The 20,152-nt window shown below is 37.9% G+C and overlaps 3 protein-coding genes across 9 annotated transcripts in view; 2 read left to right on the top strand and 1 right to left on the bottom strand.

The window, feature by feature from the left end:
* The window catches only part of LOC120316055 (SH3 domain-containing protein C23A1.17-like), a 70,567-nt gene extending 69,049 nt beyond the window's left edge, over positions 1–1,518 (bottom strand). For 4 of the 5 annotated variants that reach the window (XM_039361211.1, XM_039361215.1, XM_039361214.1 and 1 more), the window contains exons 1-2: positions 1,466–1,518; positions 1,288–1,378 (exon numbers count right to left, since the gene is read on the bottom strand). In XM_039361211.1, the coding sequence (XP_039217145.1) occupies positions 1,288–1,297 (10 nt within the window). In that variant the 5' untranslated portion in view covers positions 1,298–1,378; positions 1,466–1,518. The remainder of the gene's footprint in view (positions 1–1,287; positions 1,379–1,465) is intronic. The other variant, XM_039361212.1, reaches the window with a different exon arrangement.
* Positions 1,519–2,327: 809 nt separating this feature from the next.
* Positions 2,328–20,092, top strand: DMP1 (dentin matrix acidic phosphoprotein 1). Of its 3 annotated transcripts, XR_005558852.1 has the most exons (6): positions 2,328–2,934; positions 5,339–5,412; positions 5,620–5,667; positions 7,431–7,778; positions 8,443–11,196; positions 20,031–20,092. XR_005558852.1 is itself a non-coding variant. In XM_039361210.1 (5 exons), the coding sequence occupies exons 2-5, from the start codon at positions 5,356–5,358 to the stop codon at positions 10,360–10,362; spliced, it is 2,373 nt and encodes a 790-aa protein (XP_039217144.1). In that variant the 5' UTR covers positions 2,328–2,922; positions 5,339–5,355; the 3' UTR covers positions 10,363–11,721. The 3 variants fall into 3 exon arrangements, 2 of the variants coding, with proteins under 2 accessions (XP_039217144.1, XP_039217143.1); XM_039361210.1 differs by lacking the exon at positions 20,031–20,092 and having other exon boundaries at positions 2,328–2,922; positions 8,443–11,721; XM_039361209.1 differs by lacking the exon at positions 20,031–20,092 and having other exon boundaries at positions 8,443–11,721.
* Positions 12,007–20,152, top strand: part of MUC21 (mucin 21, cell surface associated) — a gene marked incomplete at its 5' end in the record, with an annotated part of 45,974 nt that continues 37,828 nt past the window's right edge. The window contains one exon of the mRNA XM_039361176.1: positions 12,007–12,100. Coding sequence (XP_039217110.1) covers positions 12,007–12,100 — 94 coding nt within the window. The remainder of the gene's footprint in view (positions 12,101–20,152) is intronic.

Genomic DNA, 20,152 nt, shown 5'->3' with positions numbered 1-20,152 from the left:
TATGCAAACATGTTTAACGTCTTGCCATATTAGGCATGTGTCCATTTTCTCCTGCAATAATCCCTCATATCATCTCTCATACTCTGCCCTTCAAAAACTGGAAATACTAAGATTTGAATCAAGACTATTTATCATGCCAAGCACGGTTCAATTACCAAGCTGCAGTTCCACCTTATAGCAGAATTTGTCTAATAAACAATACTTTTAATATCCCCTTCTTAAATTAAATAAAATTAAATTTAAACATGCCCTTCTTAAATTAATCTGTAGGCAACTCACAACCCAAGGATGAAAGCAATAATTACCAATAATGAAACAATGAAATATATACAGTACCAACTATGAAAACAGTAAGACAAAAAAAAAAAAAATCTGGCAGCACAGCTAAACTTCACCCTATTACAGTGGTGGGATTCAGCCAGTTCGCGCAGAACCGGTAGCTAATTTTTTGTTGCCCAGGCTCAGAACGGACTTCCGGAAGCGGCATCCACACAGAGAACTGGTTGTTCACGTATTTGAATCCCACCACTGCCCTATTAGAACCAACCAACAGTTAATAAAAATGGATAAATTAACAAACAAACAAACAAGAAGCGTAATGGAGTAGGATGTTTAAACTGCAAGCTGGCCAAAAAGAAACCACTTCCAGTTTTGGAGCCGATATCTTTTCTGAAGACTATTAGTGATTTTTTTTTAATTGAAAGCTTGTCCCCGTAATGTATCAGAAAACCTGGCTTTTCAAATGAGCTTGGGAGAAGCCCTTCCTGGAAGCTATTCCTAACATTCTTTGTGGGTGTTACAAGGAAGTGGCTGAGCTATGCGTGGGGAATTGAGGAAGGTGCTTGTTCCTTTCACAGCTCTCCTACTTGGTTAAGTACTTCTCTGCCTCAGTTCCTCATGTCTCACTAACAGGATGTGGCCAAGTTTTATTTCAGTCCAGCTGGGTGCAGTTGGTGGTGTGAGGCTTCTCTGTAACCATGGGCAAACCTTCTAGGGAGCGTTTTGTCATATTTGCATCGGTTCATTCCTTTCTGTCCTATTTCCATATTAAATCTTTACATTTTAACATTATTTTTAAAATTTTAAACATAGCTAAAAATACACATCAACAGCGGGAGACATTCAACGTTTGATAGATATCTCATTCAGCCATAAAAGTGGAGTGCATCAGTTTTATTCCTGAAGCTTCTTACGACAACACTTTACTGTACGCTTATTAACCTAAGAATGTTTTGGGAATGTAGGAGATCAATGAGCATAAAGATCACTTTAACTTATATCAGGTACCTTTCTCCATCTAGGACTTCAAGATATCTCCATGTTCCCACCAACACCCTGAGAATTCTGGGGCCTGTAATTTGACAACTTTCAAATACTCCTGTAGTTTAAAAAATAATTAATTCATTAGTGAGTGGGTTTCTTCAGTTGTACATTTATTTCCAAATACAGGTAATCCACAACTTACAATAGTTCATTTAGTGACCGTTCAAAGTTTCGATGGCACTGATCTCCATGGTCACCTGATCCAAATTCAGATGCTTGGCAAAGGACTTATTGTTATGTCCTGGGCCGGCAGGCACAGGCTGCAGCAATTGGCCCGGGCAGACCATGTGGATGCCTGGGACAAGAAAGGTTGCTTCCAGCCTTTGCAATGATTGGCCAGCAAGGTATTGTGCTGCCTGGGACAAGAAAGGCTGCTTCCAGCCTTTGCAATGATTGGCCAGCAAGGTATTGTGCAGGGGGGCTATAAAAGGGGGCCGCACCATTTTTAAAATCTGTTCTGTTGGTGTTGCAATGAAGGAGACTGTTGGAACTTGTTGCTTTGTCTCAATGCCTCTTTTCCTGAAACAGAACACTCATATTTAAGACAGTTGTAGTGTTCCAGGATCAAGTGATAAACTTTTGTGACCTTCTGACAAGAAAGTAAATGGGGGAAGCCAGATTCACTGAACAACCATGTTACTAACTGAACTGCAGTGATTCACTTAACAATGGTGGCAAGAAAAGTCGTAAAATGGGACAAAATTAACTTAACAACTGTCTTGCTTAGCAACAGAGATTTTGGATTCAATTGTGGTCGTAAGTTGAGAACTATCTGTATTATTCAAAGCCACTCAATATGTCTCCTCTATGTTAAAAAGATAAGCTACTTTTTGGAGCAAGCCATAAAGCCAGATTTTCGAAATAGCTCACGTCTTCAGCAACAAAAACAGCTGCAATAGAAATATTGATAAAATCCCACTTGAAGTTCCCACTTCTCCTTATCTGTCTACAGCAAACATACAGCTTTATGGCATTAATGCTATAAAGGGAAAAATCAGCAATTGCCTTTTAATTTAAAAGATATTCCAAGCACCTTCCTACTTAATGGCTGTCAAGCCAGAAGACAAGATAACCCTCAAATAACGTTATCAAAAGCAGCTCTTGAGACAAACCAATTGTTTGTACATCACTTGTTAGCAGGAAGCATCCTTGTTTCAGCTATGAGAGAGCATCCTGGCTCTGCACAAGGGTGACATTGCAATTGTTTATAGTCATAAACCTGCCTTCATGTGAAACACCATAATTTTAGAAATCCAAATGAACCCTTAGTGAGATCGCTCATTTAAAAAAAAAAAAAAAAGACAGTCTAGTAGTCATTTTGAGAACCACAGCTTATTTTTAGGAAAACTATCCTTCTGGGGGCAGAAGGGAAGCGTAGGCAGGCTAGATGGATGGTAACAAGTGATGACATCACCCTCTTTCCCAAGAAAGCTGATTGGTCTTCTCTTTACTGCGGCAGAGTTTAAATTCATGCACTGTCATAGAGGATACTAATTCCTGGGATTTGAAAATAAGATTCATTTTTTTTTTTATGCCGTAGGGGAGTTATTTTTTCTTAAGACAAGGACTTTCTGGATTGAGCCATTGGAATAAGCAAAGGTAAAAGCAAAGGTAAAAAATAATAATTCTCTTTTTTGTTCTGAAATTGTTAAGAATGAAAAAAAATAATGCAGATATGTAATGCTGATATGTAATGGTAGTGAGAGAAATTAGAGAATAAGTAGATTGTTATTAACTGTAAAGCCTATCAATCTTAAAAATCAGCTTATTTCATCTTTCAAATGTGGTACATGTAAAAGTCTAGAATGAGAACCTTAAAGGAAGGTACTCTTAAAAAGTAAGATTCTAAAAATTATTTTAATAATTAATAATTAAAACATCTATTATATATTTTTTAAAAAGCCAAAATGAAATTTTAATGAGTGTAAATAGAGAAAATAAATTTTGAATATAAATAAATTTCACCTTTGTGAATAAGAGTTATTCAAAATAAATAAGATTTATTTAGATTTAATTAATAACTGTGGAACTATTTCTCTACAAGAAATAAGTGATTTTCAAAAGCAGGAAAATTTATTCCTAAATATCAATTAATGGGACAAGGGAAAAACTTAATTTTCCTTAATTTTAGTTGGGACAAAATACCAAAAATATTCAGAGTTGTTGTGGTTGTATATGTACTGTAGAAGGAAAGGGCGGGTCTAATTTGTGGCACCAGGATGCATATAAACAGACAACCATTAAACATTGCTCTCTATACCATTATGGGCTATACCTTGGCATGCGATAGAAGGAATAAAAAGAGGGGTTAAAATGGATATGGTGTCTTATAGACAGTTACTTAAATGGGATGGACAAAACTGGCAATTAAAATCACGGGAAGAGTTAGCACAAGAAAATTTTACTTATTCTTGGTTCCAATATAGGCAACTATTAGATAGATGGAAGATGGATTGTAAGGTGGGTTTTCTTAGAGAAGATGAAAATCTTATTAAGCAACTGAAGGATCAAAGACAAACCCACATTAAGAGAATTTATGGGGTTTTAGTTGAATTGGACTCAGAAACGGAACTAATTAAAGATTGTATGATTAGATGGGCGCAGAACTTTGGTGAGCCAGTTTCATTGGACACCTGGGAAACTATTTGGGTGAGAAATGTCAAATTTACTCAAGCACAGAACTTAAGGGAGAATTTTTATAAAATGTTTTATAGATGGCACCTTGATCCACAAAAAATGTCTTATATGTATCCTGACGTGCAACCCAAATGTTGGAGATGTGGTTATAAGGAGGCTTCCTATTATCATATTTGGTGGTCATGCAGAGAGATAAAAGCATTTTGGATTAAAATATGGTGGAATATCCAGAGAATTTTTAGAAGGAGGGTAAAATTTACTCCGCAATTATTTTTGTTAGGTATTGTTACAGATTGTGATACAAAGGAGGTTGTATTGATGTTAAACTTGATCACAGCCGCTAGGCTGTTAGTAGGACAATACTGGAAGAAGGAATCTTTGCCTACATTGCAGGAATGGTTTCTTAAAGTAGCTTATCTGGCAGAAATGGCAAAGATTTCGGCTTTCTTAAAGCAACAAACGCAAGAGAAGTTTTTTGCTGTTTGGGATAAATGGATAAAATTTATACAATTTAGATTGGGTATACAAAAATATTATATAGTTTTTTCATAAGTTTTATTTTCATATATATTATAGATAATTTTTTTATATATATAAATATAAAGTTTTTAATTTAATTTTTATTTTTATTTTTTAAGCCTATATTCTGCTCTGGGAAGCTCAGGGGGGGGGGAAGGGAGGGTTTTTTTGTTTTTTTTTTTGGGAGGGCTGGGGGATGGGGTTTTTTTTTTTTTATTTAATATATGTATTGTTTAGTTTTATTTTTCTGTATATGTTGCCTCTTGTTTTGTATTATTTTTCCTTTTTTGTAAAATTTATAAAACTTTCAATAGAAGAAAAAAAAGAAAGAAAAAAAAAACATTGCTCTCAATGCACTATGAAAAGTATATATAAACTTATATACATAACATTTATGATAGCCTCGTCTCTGTTGACCTGGTCATCAGTACTCTGACACATTTTCTATGTCTATGTGAGCAAATTTCAGATTTGCTCACAGATGTATTTTCAACATTTGTAGTCACAGTCATTTGCACTTTCTGCCTATTTCTTTCTAATAGCTGTTTTGTTGTTGTTGTTGTTGTTTTAAAAAAAGGACACCTTTCCCAATTTACAAATGATGATCTGGGAGGAAAGGTTTTTGTCTTCCTATAGTAAATATGGTACATCTGATCAGACGTTGTTTCTGAAAATTGTGTGTTGGAAAGCTAGATCTGGCAGCCTATCCTATTTACTTACGCCATCCTATCAATAGCCTTTTTTGCTCTGAATCAGCTAAGATATACCTCAACATAATAAAAAAGAAAGCAACAATCTGAAATCCTTTCCAGTGCTATAAACAATTGCTGATTTGGGCATCTATCTTTTATTGTTACAGACACTGTAAAATAAAACATGAAGATAACTGGTCTCTTGCTCATCTCGTTATGGAGTTTCTCCTGGGCTCGTCCTGTAAGTAGTTTTCAACATTTTAGGGTGATTCAAGATATTCTTCCAAAAGCTTGAAATGATATTTGACCCTCTAAGCCAAATTCCCTTTTAAGAGATTGATTGATTGACTGATAACATTTGTACAGCCACTCTTTTAAAAAGCAGATTCTGACTAGCTCATAATAGATGTACAGTAAAAATATGTATTCCCCCTTCTAATATTTTCAGGTATCTAGACACCCAGGTGCACACCACAGCAACTCCAAAGAACACTGGGTAAGTAAATCAACTTCAATATTTGTTTTCAAACTGAGATTATTTAAGAAATTGTACTTATAACTTCTGAGCAAAATCAGAGGGTAAACAGGTGTGGAACCTTTGTGGGACTGTTGAAAGGACTGTATTTAAACAGGAGATAGGTGGTGTTGTATGGTGTAGGGAGGGCTGTTCAATTTTAACATAGATGGCTTCATTGACACCCCCCCCATCTATGTTAGAATTGCCCTCCCTCAACAGAGAGGGAGAGATACAACACAACCTGTCTCCTGTCTACAACATAGTCCTTTCAGCAGTCCCAAGAAAGTTCCACTCCTGATTCAAGTGACCCTGAGGCCCAAATGGCCTCAACGACTCTCAGAAAGTTAACAACTGGTCCTCAGAGCGACTGCAAAGAATATAAATCCTTCCATTTCCCTTCCAGTCAGTTAGAATTGAAGAAGCTTCTTGGATGAGAGGTGAAATATTTTCAGAGAGAGAAAAAAAAGAAAGACTAATTGCCTTTTGGGACAATCATGACCTGATGATTGAAAATCTCCATAGACAACTCTTCATATCTCTTATTCTTTCCTGTCTACTTTCAGCTATTCTTCTTATGCTTACTCATAATTTTTTCTCTTTCCTTCACCTGTTGTCTTGGGCTTTCTTGCTCACTCTGTCTCATTCTATTACTCATTTGATCTATCTCTTGCTTATCACTTATCTGCTCCATTACTTGTTCCCTCGTTCATGCAGTCTGTCACCTGCTTTGCTATTTCCTTGGTTGCTCACTCCACTGCTGACATCTCACTCATCCTCTCTCTTACACAACAACCCATCCTCTCCTCATGTGCAGCCTTACCTTGCTTTCTCTCATTTTTTTTAAAGCTGCAGTAGGGGCTTCTGATAGTTGTTAGGGAGTGGACTTTCCTACTTCTGCCAGTGCTGCTCCAATGTCCAAGCTGCTGATCAGAGTTCATCATTCTAACCCATGTAAACTTTGCCTCTTGAGGTGACATCTGCATCCATCCTTCTGGCCATCCAGAAGGGCCTTAAAACCTGGTTCTGCCAGTTGGCCTGGGGCCAACTACGCTGAAGGTGATGGATTGAGTGAGAGAAAATAGTCCACCCATCCCATACTGTTCGTGCTCTTGATTTTAATATTTTATTTATTTCACTGTTGTTAATTTTAATGCTTTCAATGTTTGTATATCTATTTTTTATGCTATTGTAAGCTGCCCGGGGTCACTCAAAATAGTGAGCTAGGTGGCAAATTAATTAATTAATTAATTAATCAATCAATCAATCAATCCAGAACTCTTATAATGCCTGACTAGTGCTTCTTGTGAGTTCAGCCAAGTGGACATGGAGGGAAATTGTTAAAGAATCCTCAGCTCCTACCTCCCAGCTCACAGATTGCAAGTTGTAGTAATGAGACGAACATGTAGAGTCAGTGAGGTGGACTTGTTCTTCATGAGGGATTCATTGCAAATCCAATGGATTGTGGTGTGCCAAGATTCCGAATCAGCCTTGCAGATACTATGGATATAGCCCCTCCTATTGTAAAGAATGAGATAAGATTCTTTACATAAAAAAAGGTGATGAAATCTCCTTTCTGAGTTCTGTCTTGCCAGCAGCACATCATCAGGTGCTATATTCCTTGAAACATCTGACATTAAATTGCTCTTGGGATGACAATAAGATTATCTTGTTTCTATATTATCATATGAATATGTACAAGATATATCTAGCAATGCATCCTCTTATTTCCATTTCTTGGATAGTCTATGTCAGTTGAAGAAGGCTTGAACAGGAGAGCTGATTCCACAGATCTTAGCAATGAAGATGCTGGAGACAGACTAAGCTCAAGCACAGAAGACAGAAGAAGAGATCTTGGTGACAACAGCTGTGAAAGTTGTGAAAGCAACAGCTTCCCCAGGGAGGTTTCCAGCAGTAGCCTTGAGAGCTTTCCAGAAGCTCATGAATGGAGCACTCAGGACAATGAAGAGAGAGATTATTTTGGACATCAGATGATCCATAGGAAAAGGGCAGACAACAAGGATTCCCACGATCACCGAAAGGAAATAAATAAGGAGAGCTCTGATGACGAATCTGCTGGCAGAATGTCATTGGTAGGTCTTAAAAACATTCTTTTATAAGCAGTGAGGTGCAATGGATGGAATTGTTTTGACATTAGGGAAACAAAATTAGGAAGCTAAGAACAGTCAACATTTAGTGATTCAAAATGCAATTAATTTAGGGCAGGGGTGTCAAACTGTCATGCCGAAACTGTGCCCACCCTATTGCTGGCCATGGAAAAAAAGTTGCGATATGTCGTGACACGTCACGTGACGTTGCGAATTTGATACCCCTGATTTCGGGCATAGGGAAAGAGACCAAAGGTATATGAAAAACTATAAGAAGGTATGTGTGCCTATTTTTTGACATTATGATTTGTGAAAGATTTAGAGTTGCAAAATGAATTTCAAGGACACCATGGATTATATAAGTGGAAGTGGCTGCCAGCTATTCAGAAACAAAAATAATAGTTTAAATATAAATTACTAAATATGCAGTGTTATTATTATGATTATAAATCATAAATTTTATGCCATTGCTTTAGGAAGGCCCTTCAGTAAAATAGGAAATAATGTTCTATACTTTAAAAATGCGGCTATGAGATGTACTTTTGTGAATGAAGCTGAATAGAAGCCAGAGCTACAATTATTCTATGAAGACTATAAAGTCTTAAAATGACCCTATGTTGTTTTTCCCTTTATTTGTCTTGTGGCACAGGAGGACCGAAGCGAAGGCCATCTTTTGGGGGCTAACAAAGAATCCAAAGAACAGTTTGATGTTGAGAATGATGGCATGGTTTATACTCCAGAACAAGTCCTTTATACTTTCGTGGAGAAAGGGGGAAGTGATCTAACAGCTGAAGAAGATACCAGTGGTGATGACTCTTTAGCTGGAAATAACGATGAAGACCCTGGGTACACTAAATCTCCAAGTGAGGCAGATGCTCTGCGACCTCCAGCAACTCATGGAGAACAAGATGGTGGTCATACCGGAGGCCGACATTCTGATGATAGTAGCAGCAGTAGCAGTAGCAGCAGTGAAAGCAGAAACCTTGAGAAAGAGGACAATCACATTATTGATTATGGCAGAAGGCATGGAGGTGATAGTTACAGTAGCAGCCAAGAGGACAGATATGATTTTCAAAGTGAAGAAATGCAAGGAGATGAGCCAAGGACTTTTGAGAGCCATGACAGTGATTCCCACATGCTTCCTGAGGCTATTCATTCAAAAGAAAGCAGCCAAGAAATCCATAGCAATAGCAAAACAGTAGAACATTCTGAAAGAAAAGCATACCATTATGTTGATGGTGACTCAGATGAAGATAACAGCCCTGAATATGAACAGAACAAATCCTTGAAAGAAGATGATGATAGTTCTGAAGTAGACAGCCAACTTGTAGAAGATATTAGTCAATCAATAGAAAATGTTCCCAGTCAATCCAGGGAAGATGAAACCAGTCATTCTGGGAAGTCTGTAGAGAGCTCATCCAGGGGACAATCTAGAGAGAACCTCAACAGCCATTCTAGAGAAGATATGCATAGCCAATCCAGAGAAGATGATAAGCACACCCGCTCCAGGGAGCATGATAAGCACAGCCAGTCTAGGGAAGATGATAAGCACAGCCAGTCTAGGGAAGATGATAAGAATAGCCAGTTCAGAGAAGATGATAAGCACAGTTGGTCCAAAGAAGATGCAATCAGAGGGCATAGTCAGAGCCAGTCTAAAGAGAACATGGGCAGCCATTCCAGAGAAGACAAACATAGCCAATCACAGGAAGATGATGTTCATAGTCAGTCCATAGAACTCTCTAGACAATCAAGAGAGAATGAAAACACAGTCTCTGAAGAAAATATAAAGAGTGACTCCACTGAAGATACCAGAAACTCCCAAGAAAAAGTTGTGCAAAAGTCTAAAGACATAGAAGAGGGATCAAATGAGCACAGTCCCAGCAAATCTCAGGAGAGTCACTCTGTTGAAAAATCAGGAAACATGCCACCAAGAGCCGCTGAATCCAGAGAATTCAAGAGGCATCACAGCAAATCAAGTGAGAAGAGCTCTTCTATGGAAGAGAGTGAAGAATCAGCTGAAGACACAAAAAAATCCATTGAGGATGACAGCAAATTGTCTCAAAGTTCATCATCTGAGAGCAGCAAAGTATCTGAAGAAAGTGCCAGCAGTGATGACAGCAAAGTGTCTCAAAGTTCATCATCTGAGAGCAGCAAAGTGTCTGAAGAAAGTACCAGCAGTGATGACAGCAAAGTGTCTCAAAGTTCATCATCTGAGAGCAGCAAAGTATCTGAAGAAAGTACCAGCAGTGATGACAGCAAATTGTCTCAAAGTTCATCATCTGAGAGCAGCAAAGTATCTGAAGAAAGTGCCAGCAGTGATGACAGTTCAAATGAAGGGAACGATCAGCAAAGTAGATCAGCAGAAACCAGTGAATCCAAAGAGGAAGTCAGTCGTTCTATTGAAAGACCCAGTCAATCAAGAGAGGATACTATGAGCCAATCTGACAGCATGGAAGACAACAGTTGGTCAAGAAGCAAGGAGCTTGAAAGTCGAAAACTAATGCTTGACTCTTACCATAACAAACCCTTTAGTGATTATGATGATAACGATTGCCAGGATGGGTATTAATTTAATGCATGAAAACAAAGAAACCCAACTCTGTTCAGTAGTTTGAGATCAGGATTCCTTCTTTTAATTTATTTAATTGTTTTAGCAATATGAAAGTTGACAGGTAGTAATGATAATTCTAGAGTCTCCAATGAAGCACAAATGCATCTGAGAAATGTCAAAGATGAAATCAGTTTCTGCAAGATTTGATATGCTTTGATGGCTATGGAATTAAGTTCAAAGAGAAACATGAATTATAGCTGGGTGATAATTCTCAGAATAAACAACTGAGAAATTTTGTAGAAACTGAAAAAGTTTGGATAACAGTGGCAGCTGCCAGTATGTTTCCTTCACAAACTCGGCTGTCATTCAATACTTTTTCAGGGGCTGATATTCATTTCTTTCACACAGGCCTACTAAAAAAAGATTCAGTTTACACACATGCACATGCACATATGTGTTCACAACAATCCAAAGACACGTGGGTGACTGTTGTTATAAATTGTGCCTATGATCAGTTTAATAGGAAAATTTCTCCTTAAGTGCACAAGGTTCCCACCATCATCATCATCATTATTATTTTTAATAAGCATAGATACCCTGCCCCCTAATTTGCACTGCTGAAATCTGATGGCACAACACAGATCATCCCATGCTAGAAACATCCAACAACAAACCTTTTTAAAAAAATGCAGATTTCAGTCCCAATTCTTTGTTATGATGTCAACAGATTATCAGCAGACTTCCTATGGGTTTAGAAGAAGAAGAGGAATAACCCTTGGCCACATACAGTTGTCTAATGCTAGCTTCTTAATGCAACATCTTCTCCATCAAGGTCCACCCATCAGAATGAAGGTTAATATCTTAGAATGTGTTTGGTTCTTGCTATCCTACCATGGAATGCCTACCATAGATATTTCTATTGAAATATTAGATAATATATAGAGGGGGAAAAAAACTATTGCAAGATGGGTTGGCTGGCTGGGTGCTCAGACATGCTTCATTTGTGTTTAGGGGCAGGTTTCCCCTGGAAGCAAAGCCATCCTCATAAGGAATCTTTGCACCTTTTCACAGAATGCTTAATGACAGTAGAACAACATAGGTACAACATTTGTGTATTAAGATTAGACTCAATGGCTTGTGACTAAGTGGCACTTAAAGAAATTTAGTTACTACAGGGACTGCACAGAAGGAGACCAAGAAAATACATGTCCTATGTTAAATTCCAATGCACTTCAGCTGGTCTGCAGCCTTAGAAATATCATTAATAATTGGGATGTATGTAATATTTTGTAATAAATGTATAGCTGTATTGGAAAATATTATATTTTAATCCCTTCTTTTTATACAAGTGGACTTAAATTAAAAATAAAGCAATCATCTTAGCAATAAAAGTTTTTTTTAAAACCAAATAATTGATTGCCTGCTTTAACATTTACCATAGGAGAGACTTTAGTATATTTTATTAAGATTTGAATTCTGGAGGGTCACAATAATAGCAGAACACACATATATATTTGGGAAATAGAAATGCTTCCTTCTCATACACTAGTTTTTAAGCAAAAACATTTTAAAAAGTAAGAATTTTTTTGACAGTAAGAGCAATTAATCAATGGAATAGCTTGCCTCCTGGGATTGTGAGTGCTCTATCACTGGAGGTATAATAATAATAATAATAATAATAATAATAATAATAATAATAATAATAATAGTAGTAGTAGTAGTAGTAGTAGTAGTAATAGTAGTAGTAGTAGTAGTAGTAGTAATCCCCCAGTGAGGCACTACCTTGACGTGGTTGTGGGGCTTGTGTACTCTGAGGAAGATGAGAGCTTTGCCAGAGGTTCAACCATACTGGACAGGTCTCATCAGAGGAGTCAGACAAAGAGTGTCTCTCCCATAAAAAAATGGTGAGACGTAAATTTCAGAATGCCATACCGGCTCAGATGTCGCCCGGGTTAACAAGGTCCGCGCTAGATATTGGAGTTCCTGGATATCTGGTGAAAAATGGGTTACAGGACTCAGGACTGTTGGATGAGCAACCAGGGCCAGCAGCTGCAGAACTACTGGAAGAAAAGGTGTTTACCCGTCGCAGATACACAGTGATGGAAAACAAAGAAATAATGATCTGTTACTACAGATCAAGTCCAACAAGAAGAGGATATCTAAAACGAATGCACCAGTTCTGGAAAGAACAACAGCCAGAATCAGAAATAACAGAACAGAGACTAGCAGATCAACGCCGATTTATAACACGAAATAAAATATTCACAGAAACAGAATTGGACGAACTGCAAAGGTTTACCCAGGGCAAAGAAATCAAAGCCTTACCAGAAGTAATTCAGAATGTAGAGGCAAACCAGGGGAAGTTGGCAGTGAAGGAATCTAGCAGAGATATACAACTGTTTTCATTTGGAAACCAGGCACCTCTACCTCAGGAAGAACAAAACCCTCTAACTAAAGAAATAAAAGAATTGAAACAAAGAATAACTGAGCATCTAGAACAGCACAAACACAACAGAATAAGGCTACCTGCATTGAAGCTTGTTCCAAAGAAACAGCTAGCACAAGCATTAAAAGATGCAAATACTGCAATATCAAGTATAAGCACCAATTCACTGCAAGAAACAAACCAACTAATGTACAGCACAGCTGCAGTTATAACTGAATACCTGGGATGCAAAATCAACAAAGAAGAAAAAACAAAAAAATAGTGCACCACAAAAATGGAAGGTTAGACTAGAAAATAAGATCAGCAAGTTAAGATCACATGCAAGCAAGCTAGAAAAGATGAAAGAAAAGAAGCTAAAGAACAAGAAGACCAAAGAATACCTAATCAAGAAATACCACTTAGAAACAAGGAAGATCAAGGAAGTACTGGAAATAATAAAGCAACAAATAACAGCTATAGCCAGGAAAATCAGTAGATATGAAGCTCGAATTGCAAACTATAGGCAGAACCTCCAATTTCAATCCAATCAGAAACGTTTCTACCAATCCATCAATGGAGAAACTGCAAGGAATCAGTCAGTACCTGACAAGGAAGAAACAGTGCAGTTCTGGAAGCAGATATGGGATAACCCAAAGAAATACAACAAGGATGCGGCTTGGTTAAAAGAGGTGGATGCAAATAAAACAGAAGTTGAAATGAAAGAACTAGTAATAACAACAAAAATGGTAGAAAAAAGAGCAAGGAAAATCAAAAATTGGTCAGCACCAGGTGAAGATGAACTGCATGGGTTTTGGTTGAAACATCTAACTGTTATACACCCACTCATTGCCAAGCAGTTCAACAATATACTACAAGGAGGAGAAATTGAAAAGTGGCTAACAACTGGGAAAACCTACCTAATAATGAAAAATCCAGCAAAAGGGGCAACACCAGGCAACACAGGCCAATTACCTGCTTACCAACAACTTTCAAACTACTAACTGGTGTGGTAGCTGATGCAGTACAACAGCATCTAGTTGAAAACAATCTCTTTCCACCTGAGCAGAAAGGAAACCGCCCCAAAGCAGAGGAACAAAAGATCAACTCCTAATAGACAAAATGATCTTGGAAAACTGCAAGAAAAGGAAGACCAACCTGAATGTGGCATGGATTGACTACAAAAAGGCATTTGACTCTCTGCCACATGACTGGATAATCAAGTACCTAGAAATAACAGGAGTCAGTAGAAACATCAGAAAATTTGTGCAAAGATCGATGGCACAATGGAAGACACAGTTGCAGATCAATGGTGAGAGGCTGGGAGAGGTTAATATCAAGAGAGGAATATTTCAAGGAGATTCATTATCACCATTACTATTTGTTATTGCACTGTTTCCTCTGTCAACAATACTGAATAACTCAGGACATGGCTATCAAACATCAAAAACATCTACCAGACTATCCCATCTCCTTTACATGGATGATCTGAAGCTGTATGGAAAAACATCATCTGAAATAGAATCGCTGCTCAACACTGTCTGTATATATAGCCAAGATATTGTATGGAGTTTGGCTTGGACAAATGTGCCACACTTACTATCAAACAAGGAAAAGTAGTGAAAACTGAAGGAATCAAGATGCCCCACGAAAATAACATTAAGAGTCTGGATGAGGAAGATTACTACAAATACTTGGGTATCCTTCAAGCTGACAACATCAAGCACACTGAAGTCAAGAAAAAGATTAGAGGTGAATACATCAAGAGAGTGAAGAAGATCTTAAAGTCCAAACTCAATGGAGGAAATACCATAAAGGCAATCAACACCTGGGCAATTCCAGTCATTAGGTACACAGCTGGAATAGTGGACTGGACTCAAGCAGAACTAAAAGCAATGGATAGGAAGACCAGAAAAATAATGACAATGAATCATGCCCTTCATCCACGCAGTGACATTGACAGACTTTATCTACCAAGGCAAATAGGTGGGCGTGGAATGCTACAAGTACATCAGATGGTTGAAGAAGAAAAAATGGCTTTGGAAGAATATCTGAAGAACAATGATGAAGATGCACTGAAATTAGTATATCAGGAAGGCTTACTGACTACTGGAGAGACCAAACTGGCCTACAAGAAAGACCAAATGAAGAACAGAATAGAGGCATGGGAAGACAAAGCACTACATGGCCAATACATTAAAAAAATAGCTGGGAAAGCAGATAATAACAAGACCTGGCAATGGCTAAGAGCAGGAAAATTGAAGAAAGAGACCGAGGGACTAATTCTGGCTGCACAAGACCAAGCCTTAAGGACAAATGCATATAAAGTCAAAATTGAGAAGACAGCAACAGACAGTAAGTGCCGCCTATGCAAAGAAGCTGAAGAAACAGTGGACCACCTGGTAAGCTGTTGCAAGAAGATTGCACAGACTGACTACAAGCAGCGGCATGACAAAGTAGCAACAATGGTGCATTGGAAGATCTGCAAAAAATATCATTTGCCTGTAAGCAAAAACTGGTGGGATCATAAAATAGAGAAAGTCATAGAAAATGATAAAATTAAACTGCTCTGGGACTTCAGAATTCAAACAGACAAGCACCTGCAACATAACACCCCAGACTTAACAATTGTCGATAAGAAAGACAAAAAAGTCTGGATAGTGGACGTGGCAGTGCCTGGAGACAGCAGAATAGAAGAGAAAGAACTGGAGAAGATAACAAAATACAAAGACCTACAAATAGAAATAGAAAGACTGTGGCAAAAGCAAGCAAGGGTAGTACCAATAGTCATAGGCTCCTTGGGTGCAATCCCAAAACAACTGGAGCACCACTTGAACACCATTGGCATTGACAAATTCGCTATTAGTCAATTGCAAAAGGCGGCCTTATTAGGAACTGCTTCCATCCTGCGACGATACCTGTAATACCATCAAACATCCACATCTGCCTATCCCAGGTCCTGGGTAAGGACTCGATAGGTAGACAAAATGCCAAATCCAGTCTGAACATCTGGCTGACTGTGCGATGATCAATAATAATAATAATAATAATAATAATAATAATAATAATAATAATAATAATAATAATAATAATAAAGTTGGAAGGGACCTTGGAGGTCATCTAGTCCAACCCCCTGCTCAGGCAGGAAACTCTATACTAGTGGTTCTCAACCTGTGGGTCGGGACCCCATTTGGGGTTGAACGACCATTTCACGGGGGTCGCCAAACAACGCAGTCCGCCATTTTTTCCCCCTTTTCCTTAGCTTCGCTTTTATTCTATTGGCTTTTGAAAGCCAATAGAATAGACTCTCTTGAATAGAGTCTAATTCTATTGGCTTTCAAAAGCCAATAGGAATTGTCCAGGCTGTCTCTGCCCTGCTGAGCCCGCCAAAAGTTCCATTCTGCAAACGGTGCTGCAAATTGTCTGCAGAGAAGGTGAGCTGTCTGGAAGTTTCCACTCCTCCCTGCTGAGCAACTACTAAAAATGTAAGTAAAAGAGAGCCAGGGGTGGGAGGTGGGAGGCCGGCGGGCGCAGGGAGGGTTGCTGGCGCACGTGGGGCCTCGCGGGTGCTTTACCTCCCTTGGGCTGGGCCAGCTGGTGGTCGGCCTGCGCCATCTCTGCTGCTTGCCAGCTACGCCTCGGCTGGCACAGGGGGTGGCACCATGCATGCGCGGCGCTCCCGGGCAGGGAAAGTCCTGGACTTATGACCGGTTGGGTAGTTCTTGACTTACGACCGGTTGGGTAGTCCTTGACTTATGACCGGTCGGGGTCGCGGCATTAAAAAGGTTGAGAACCACTGCTCTATACCATTTCAGACAAATGGCTGTCCAGTCTTTTCTTAAAAACTTCCAGTGTTGGAGCATTCACCGCTTCTGGAGGCAGGTTGTTCCACTGGTTAATTGTTCTAACTGTCAGGAAGTTTCTCCTTAGTTCTAAGTTGCTTCTCTCCTTGATCAGTTTCCATCTGTTGCTTCTCGTCCTGCCTTCAGGTGCTTTGGAGAATAGCTTGACTCCCTCTTCTTTGTGGCAGCCCCTGAGATATTGGAACACTGCTATCATATCCCCCCTCGTCCTTCTCTTCGTTAAACTAGACACACCCAATTCCAGTAGCATTTCCTTGTATGCTTTAGCCTCCAGTCCCCTGATCATCAGGTTTTCAAAAATAGGCTGGACAACCATTTGAATGGGATGATATAAGACTCCTGCCTCCTGCCCTGGACTAGAAGACTTCCAAGGTCTCTTCCAGCTCTATGATTCTATGAAAATTCGAGGGGAAACAGGTTTTCAAAAATTATGCACCCATAACTAGGCCTACAACCAGATCTAATTCTCTTAGAGAACATTTTGAAATTTATTGGAATAAGCAACTTAGAATGTCCCAAAGGTGCTTTTCAAAAGGCAATTGGATTTTCTTGTTTCTTCCCTTGAAAACGTTTCGTTCCTCATTCAAGAAGCCTCTTCAACTGAACTTTTTTTTGTTTTTCCTTGAAGAAGTTTCACTTCGCATCCAAGAAGCCTCTTCAACTGAAGAGACTTCTTGGTTGAGAAGCGAAACGTCTTCAGTGAAAAACAAAGAAAATCCAGTTGCCTCTTGAAAAATACTTTTGAGACAACCATGTCCTGGATAATTAAGTGTCTCCATAGACATCAAGCAACCTAGAAGTTTTGTGATAGTGCAGATTTTTCTTTTTCTTTCTTTTTTTTTAATTGAAAATTTTTTAAAAGTTTTTACAAAAAACAGAAAACAACAATACAACGACAAAAAAAGAACAGGATTAAACAAAACAAAACAAGCCTCCCCCAACCCTCCCCAAACCACCCACACCCTCCCCCCCCGGAGGTTCCCAGAGCAGAATATAGGCTTAATTAAAAAAGTTAAAAAAATTGTATAAAAAGAAAAAAAAAGAAAAAAGAAAGATTAACAATAGAATATATATATATATATAAATAAAAATTATAAAAAAGCTAAATAATATTTTTTTATATCCAATTTAAATTGTATAAACTTTATCCATTTGTCCCAAATAGCAAAAAATTTCTCTTGCGATTGTTCTTTTAAGAAAGCCGAAATCTTTGCCATTTCCGCCAGGTAAGATACTTTAAAAAACCACTCCTGCAAGGTAGGCAAAGATTTCTTCTTCCAGTATTGTCCTACTAACAACCTTGCGGCTGTGATCAGATTCAACATCAATATAACCTCCTTTGCATCGCAATCAGTAACTATACCTAACAAAAATAATTGTGGAGTAAATTTTACCCTCTTTCTAAAGATTCTCTGAATATTCCACCATATCTTAATCCAAAAAGCTTTTATATTTTTACACGACCACCAAATATGATAATAGGTGGCGTCCAAACAACCACATCTCCAACATTTAGGCTGTAGGTCAGGATACATGAGAGACATTTTTTGTGAATCAAGGTGCCATCTATAAAACATTTTATAAAAATTCTCCCTTAAATTCTGGGCTTGTATAAATTTAACATTCCTCACCCAGATAATTTCCCAGATATCCAGTGGAACTGGTTCTCCAAAATTCTGTACCCATTTAATCATACAATCTTTAATTAATTCTGATTCTGAATCCAGTTCCACTAGAACCCCATAAATTCTCTTAATATGGGTTTGTCTTTGATCCTTTACTTGCTTGAAAAGATTTTCATCTTCTCTAAGAAAACCCACCTTACGATCCAACTTCCATCTATCTGCTAATTGTCTATATTGAAACCAAGAATAAGTAATATTTTCATGTACTAACTCTTCCAATAATTTTAACTGCCAGTTATGTCCATCCCATCTAAGTAATTGTGTATAAGACACCGTATCCATTTTAACACCTCTCCTTATGCCCTCTATCGCATGCCAAGGTATAGCCCATAGTGGTATTTTAAAATCACTTTTATAATATTTTCTCCAAACCCTAAGTAAAGAAGTTCTTATAATATGAGATTTAAAAACCCGATCCACTTTCTTATTAAATATTAAATAGGCATGCCAACCGAAAAGTAAATCCCATCCCTCCAGATGGAGTATCTCCAAATTTGTTAAATTTACCCAATCACTAATTAATGTTAAAGCCACCGCATCGTGGTATAATTTCAAATTCGGTACCTTGAGTCCACCTCTCTCACGGGAATCTTGCATGATTTTAAACTTTACCCTTGGTTTTTTCCCTGCCCAAATAAATTTATTAATATCTTTCTGCCATTCGTTTAAATTAATCTCATTCTTCAAAATCGGTAACATTTGAAACAAAAAGAGAAACTTGGGTAGGACATTCATTTTAATCACTGCAATTCTTCCCATGAGAGATAGCTGCAACTTCTCCCAATTCCTCAAGTCTTTCTGTATCCTAACCCACAACTTTTCATAATTATTCTTAAACAGTTTTGGATTAGAAACAGATAAAATAACCCCCAGGTATTTTACCTTATTAACAATTTCAAAACCAGTCAGATTAGCCAAAATTTGTTTATCCCGAGTAGTCATATTTTTAGGTAATATCTTAGTCTTATTAACATTGATCTTGAAACCCGAAACCAGTCCATATTGATGAATCAGCTGCAATAACATTACTACAGAATAAATAGGTTGAGACAAAGTAACCACCAAATCATCTGCAAAAGCTCTCAACTTATATTCTTTTTTGTTAACTTCTATTCCTTTTATTTTCTGCGACCCTCGAATCTTGATCAACAAAATTTCCAATGTTAAAACAAACAATAACGGCGACAATGGACATCCCTGCCTGGTACCTTTCTCTATTGTAAAAACCTCTGACAAACCTCCATTAACAATAAGTTGTGCCGTTTGTTTTTGATATATCGCAGTAAAAGCTTGTAATATTTTTTCACCAAAATTCATCTCTTCAATTACTCGTAACATAAAATACCAATTCAGTTGATCAAAAGCTTTTTCAGCGTCTAAAAATATCAACCCTGCAGGAATTCGGTTATTCTTGTCCAAATATTCTAGTAAATTAATAATTTGTCTAGCATTATTCAGATTTTTCTTTTTCAACTTGGCACCTTTCTGATTAGTTGGGAGAGCAGTACCCAGAATTCCCAGCAAATCATTAGTTGTGCTAGCTAGGAATTTTAGAATAGAGTTGGAGAAGACCAGGTTGGGGAAAAACTGTGTATCACAATATCTGGATGTCTGCTGAAACAAAATGGGTTAGCCCTTCCTCCCCACTCACTGAAAACAATCTGGTATATTTCTGACATCATATAAATTAAATGCCATCATTTCCTTCTTCCACAGCACACAATATGACAATATCCCTTGGCCAGAAGAGATTCCTGTCTAGAAATCATGAAGCATTTGCAGGTAGAGGCCTAATAATGTTTCTTTATTTGGGCATATCATGTTACATTAATTGTTCG

This window comes from Crotalus tigris, unplaced genomic scaffold (genome assembly GCF_016545835.1).
Source record: "Crotalus tigris isolate CLP2741 ecotype Arizona unplaced genomic scaffold, ASM1654583v1 scf7180000019218.882973, whole genome shotgun sequence".
Classification (NCBI taxonomy): Eukaryota; Metazoa; Chordata; class Lepidosauria; order Squamata; family Viperidae; genus Crotalus; species Crotalus tigris.
The sequence above is the reverse complement of the archived record's forward strand: the minus strand, read 5'-3'. Positions and strand labels throughout refer to the sequence as shown.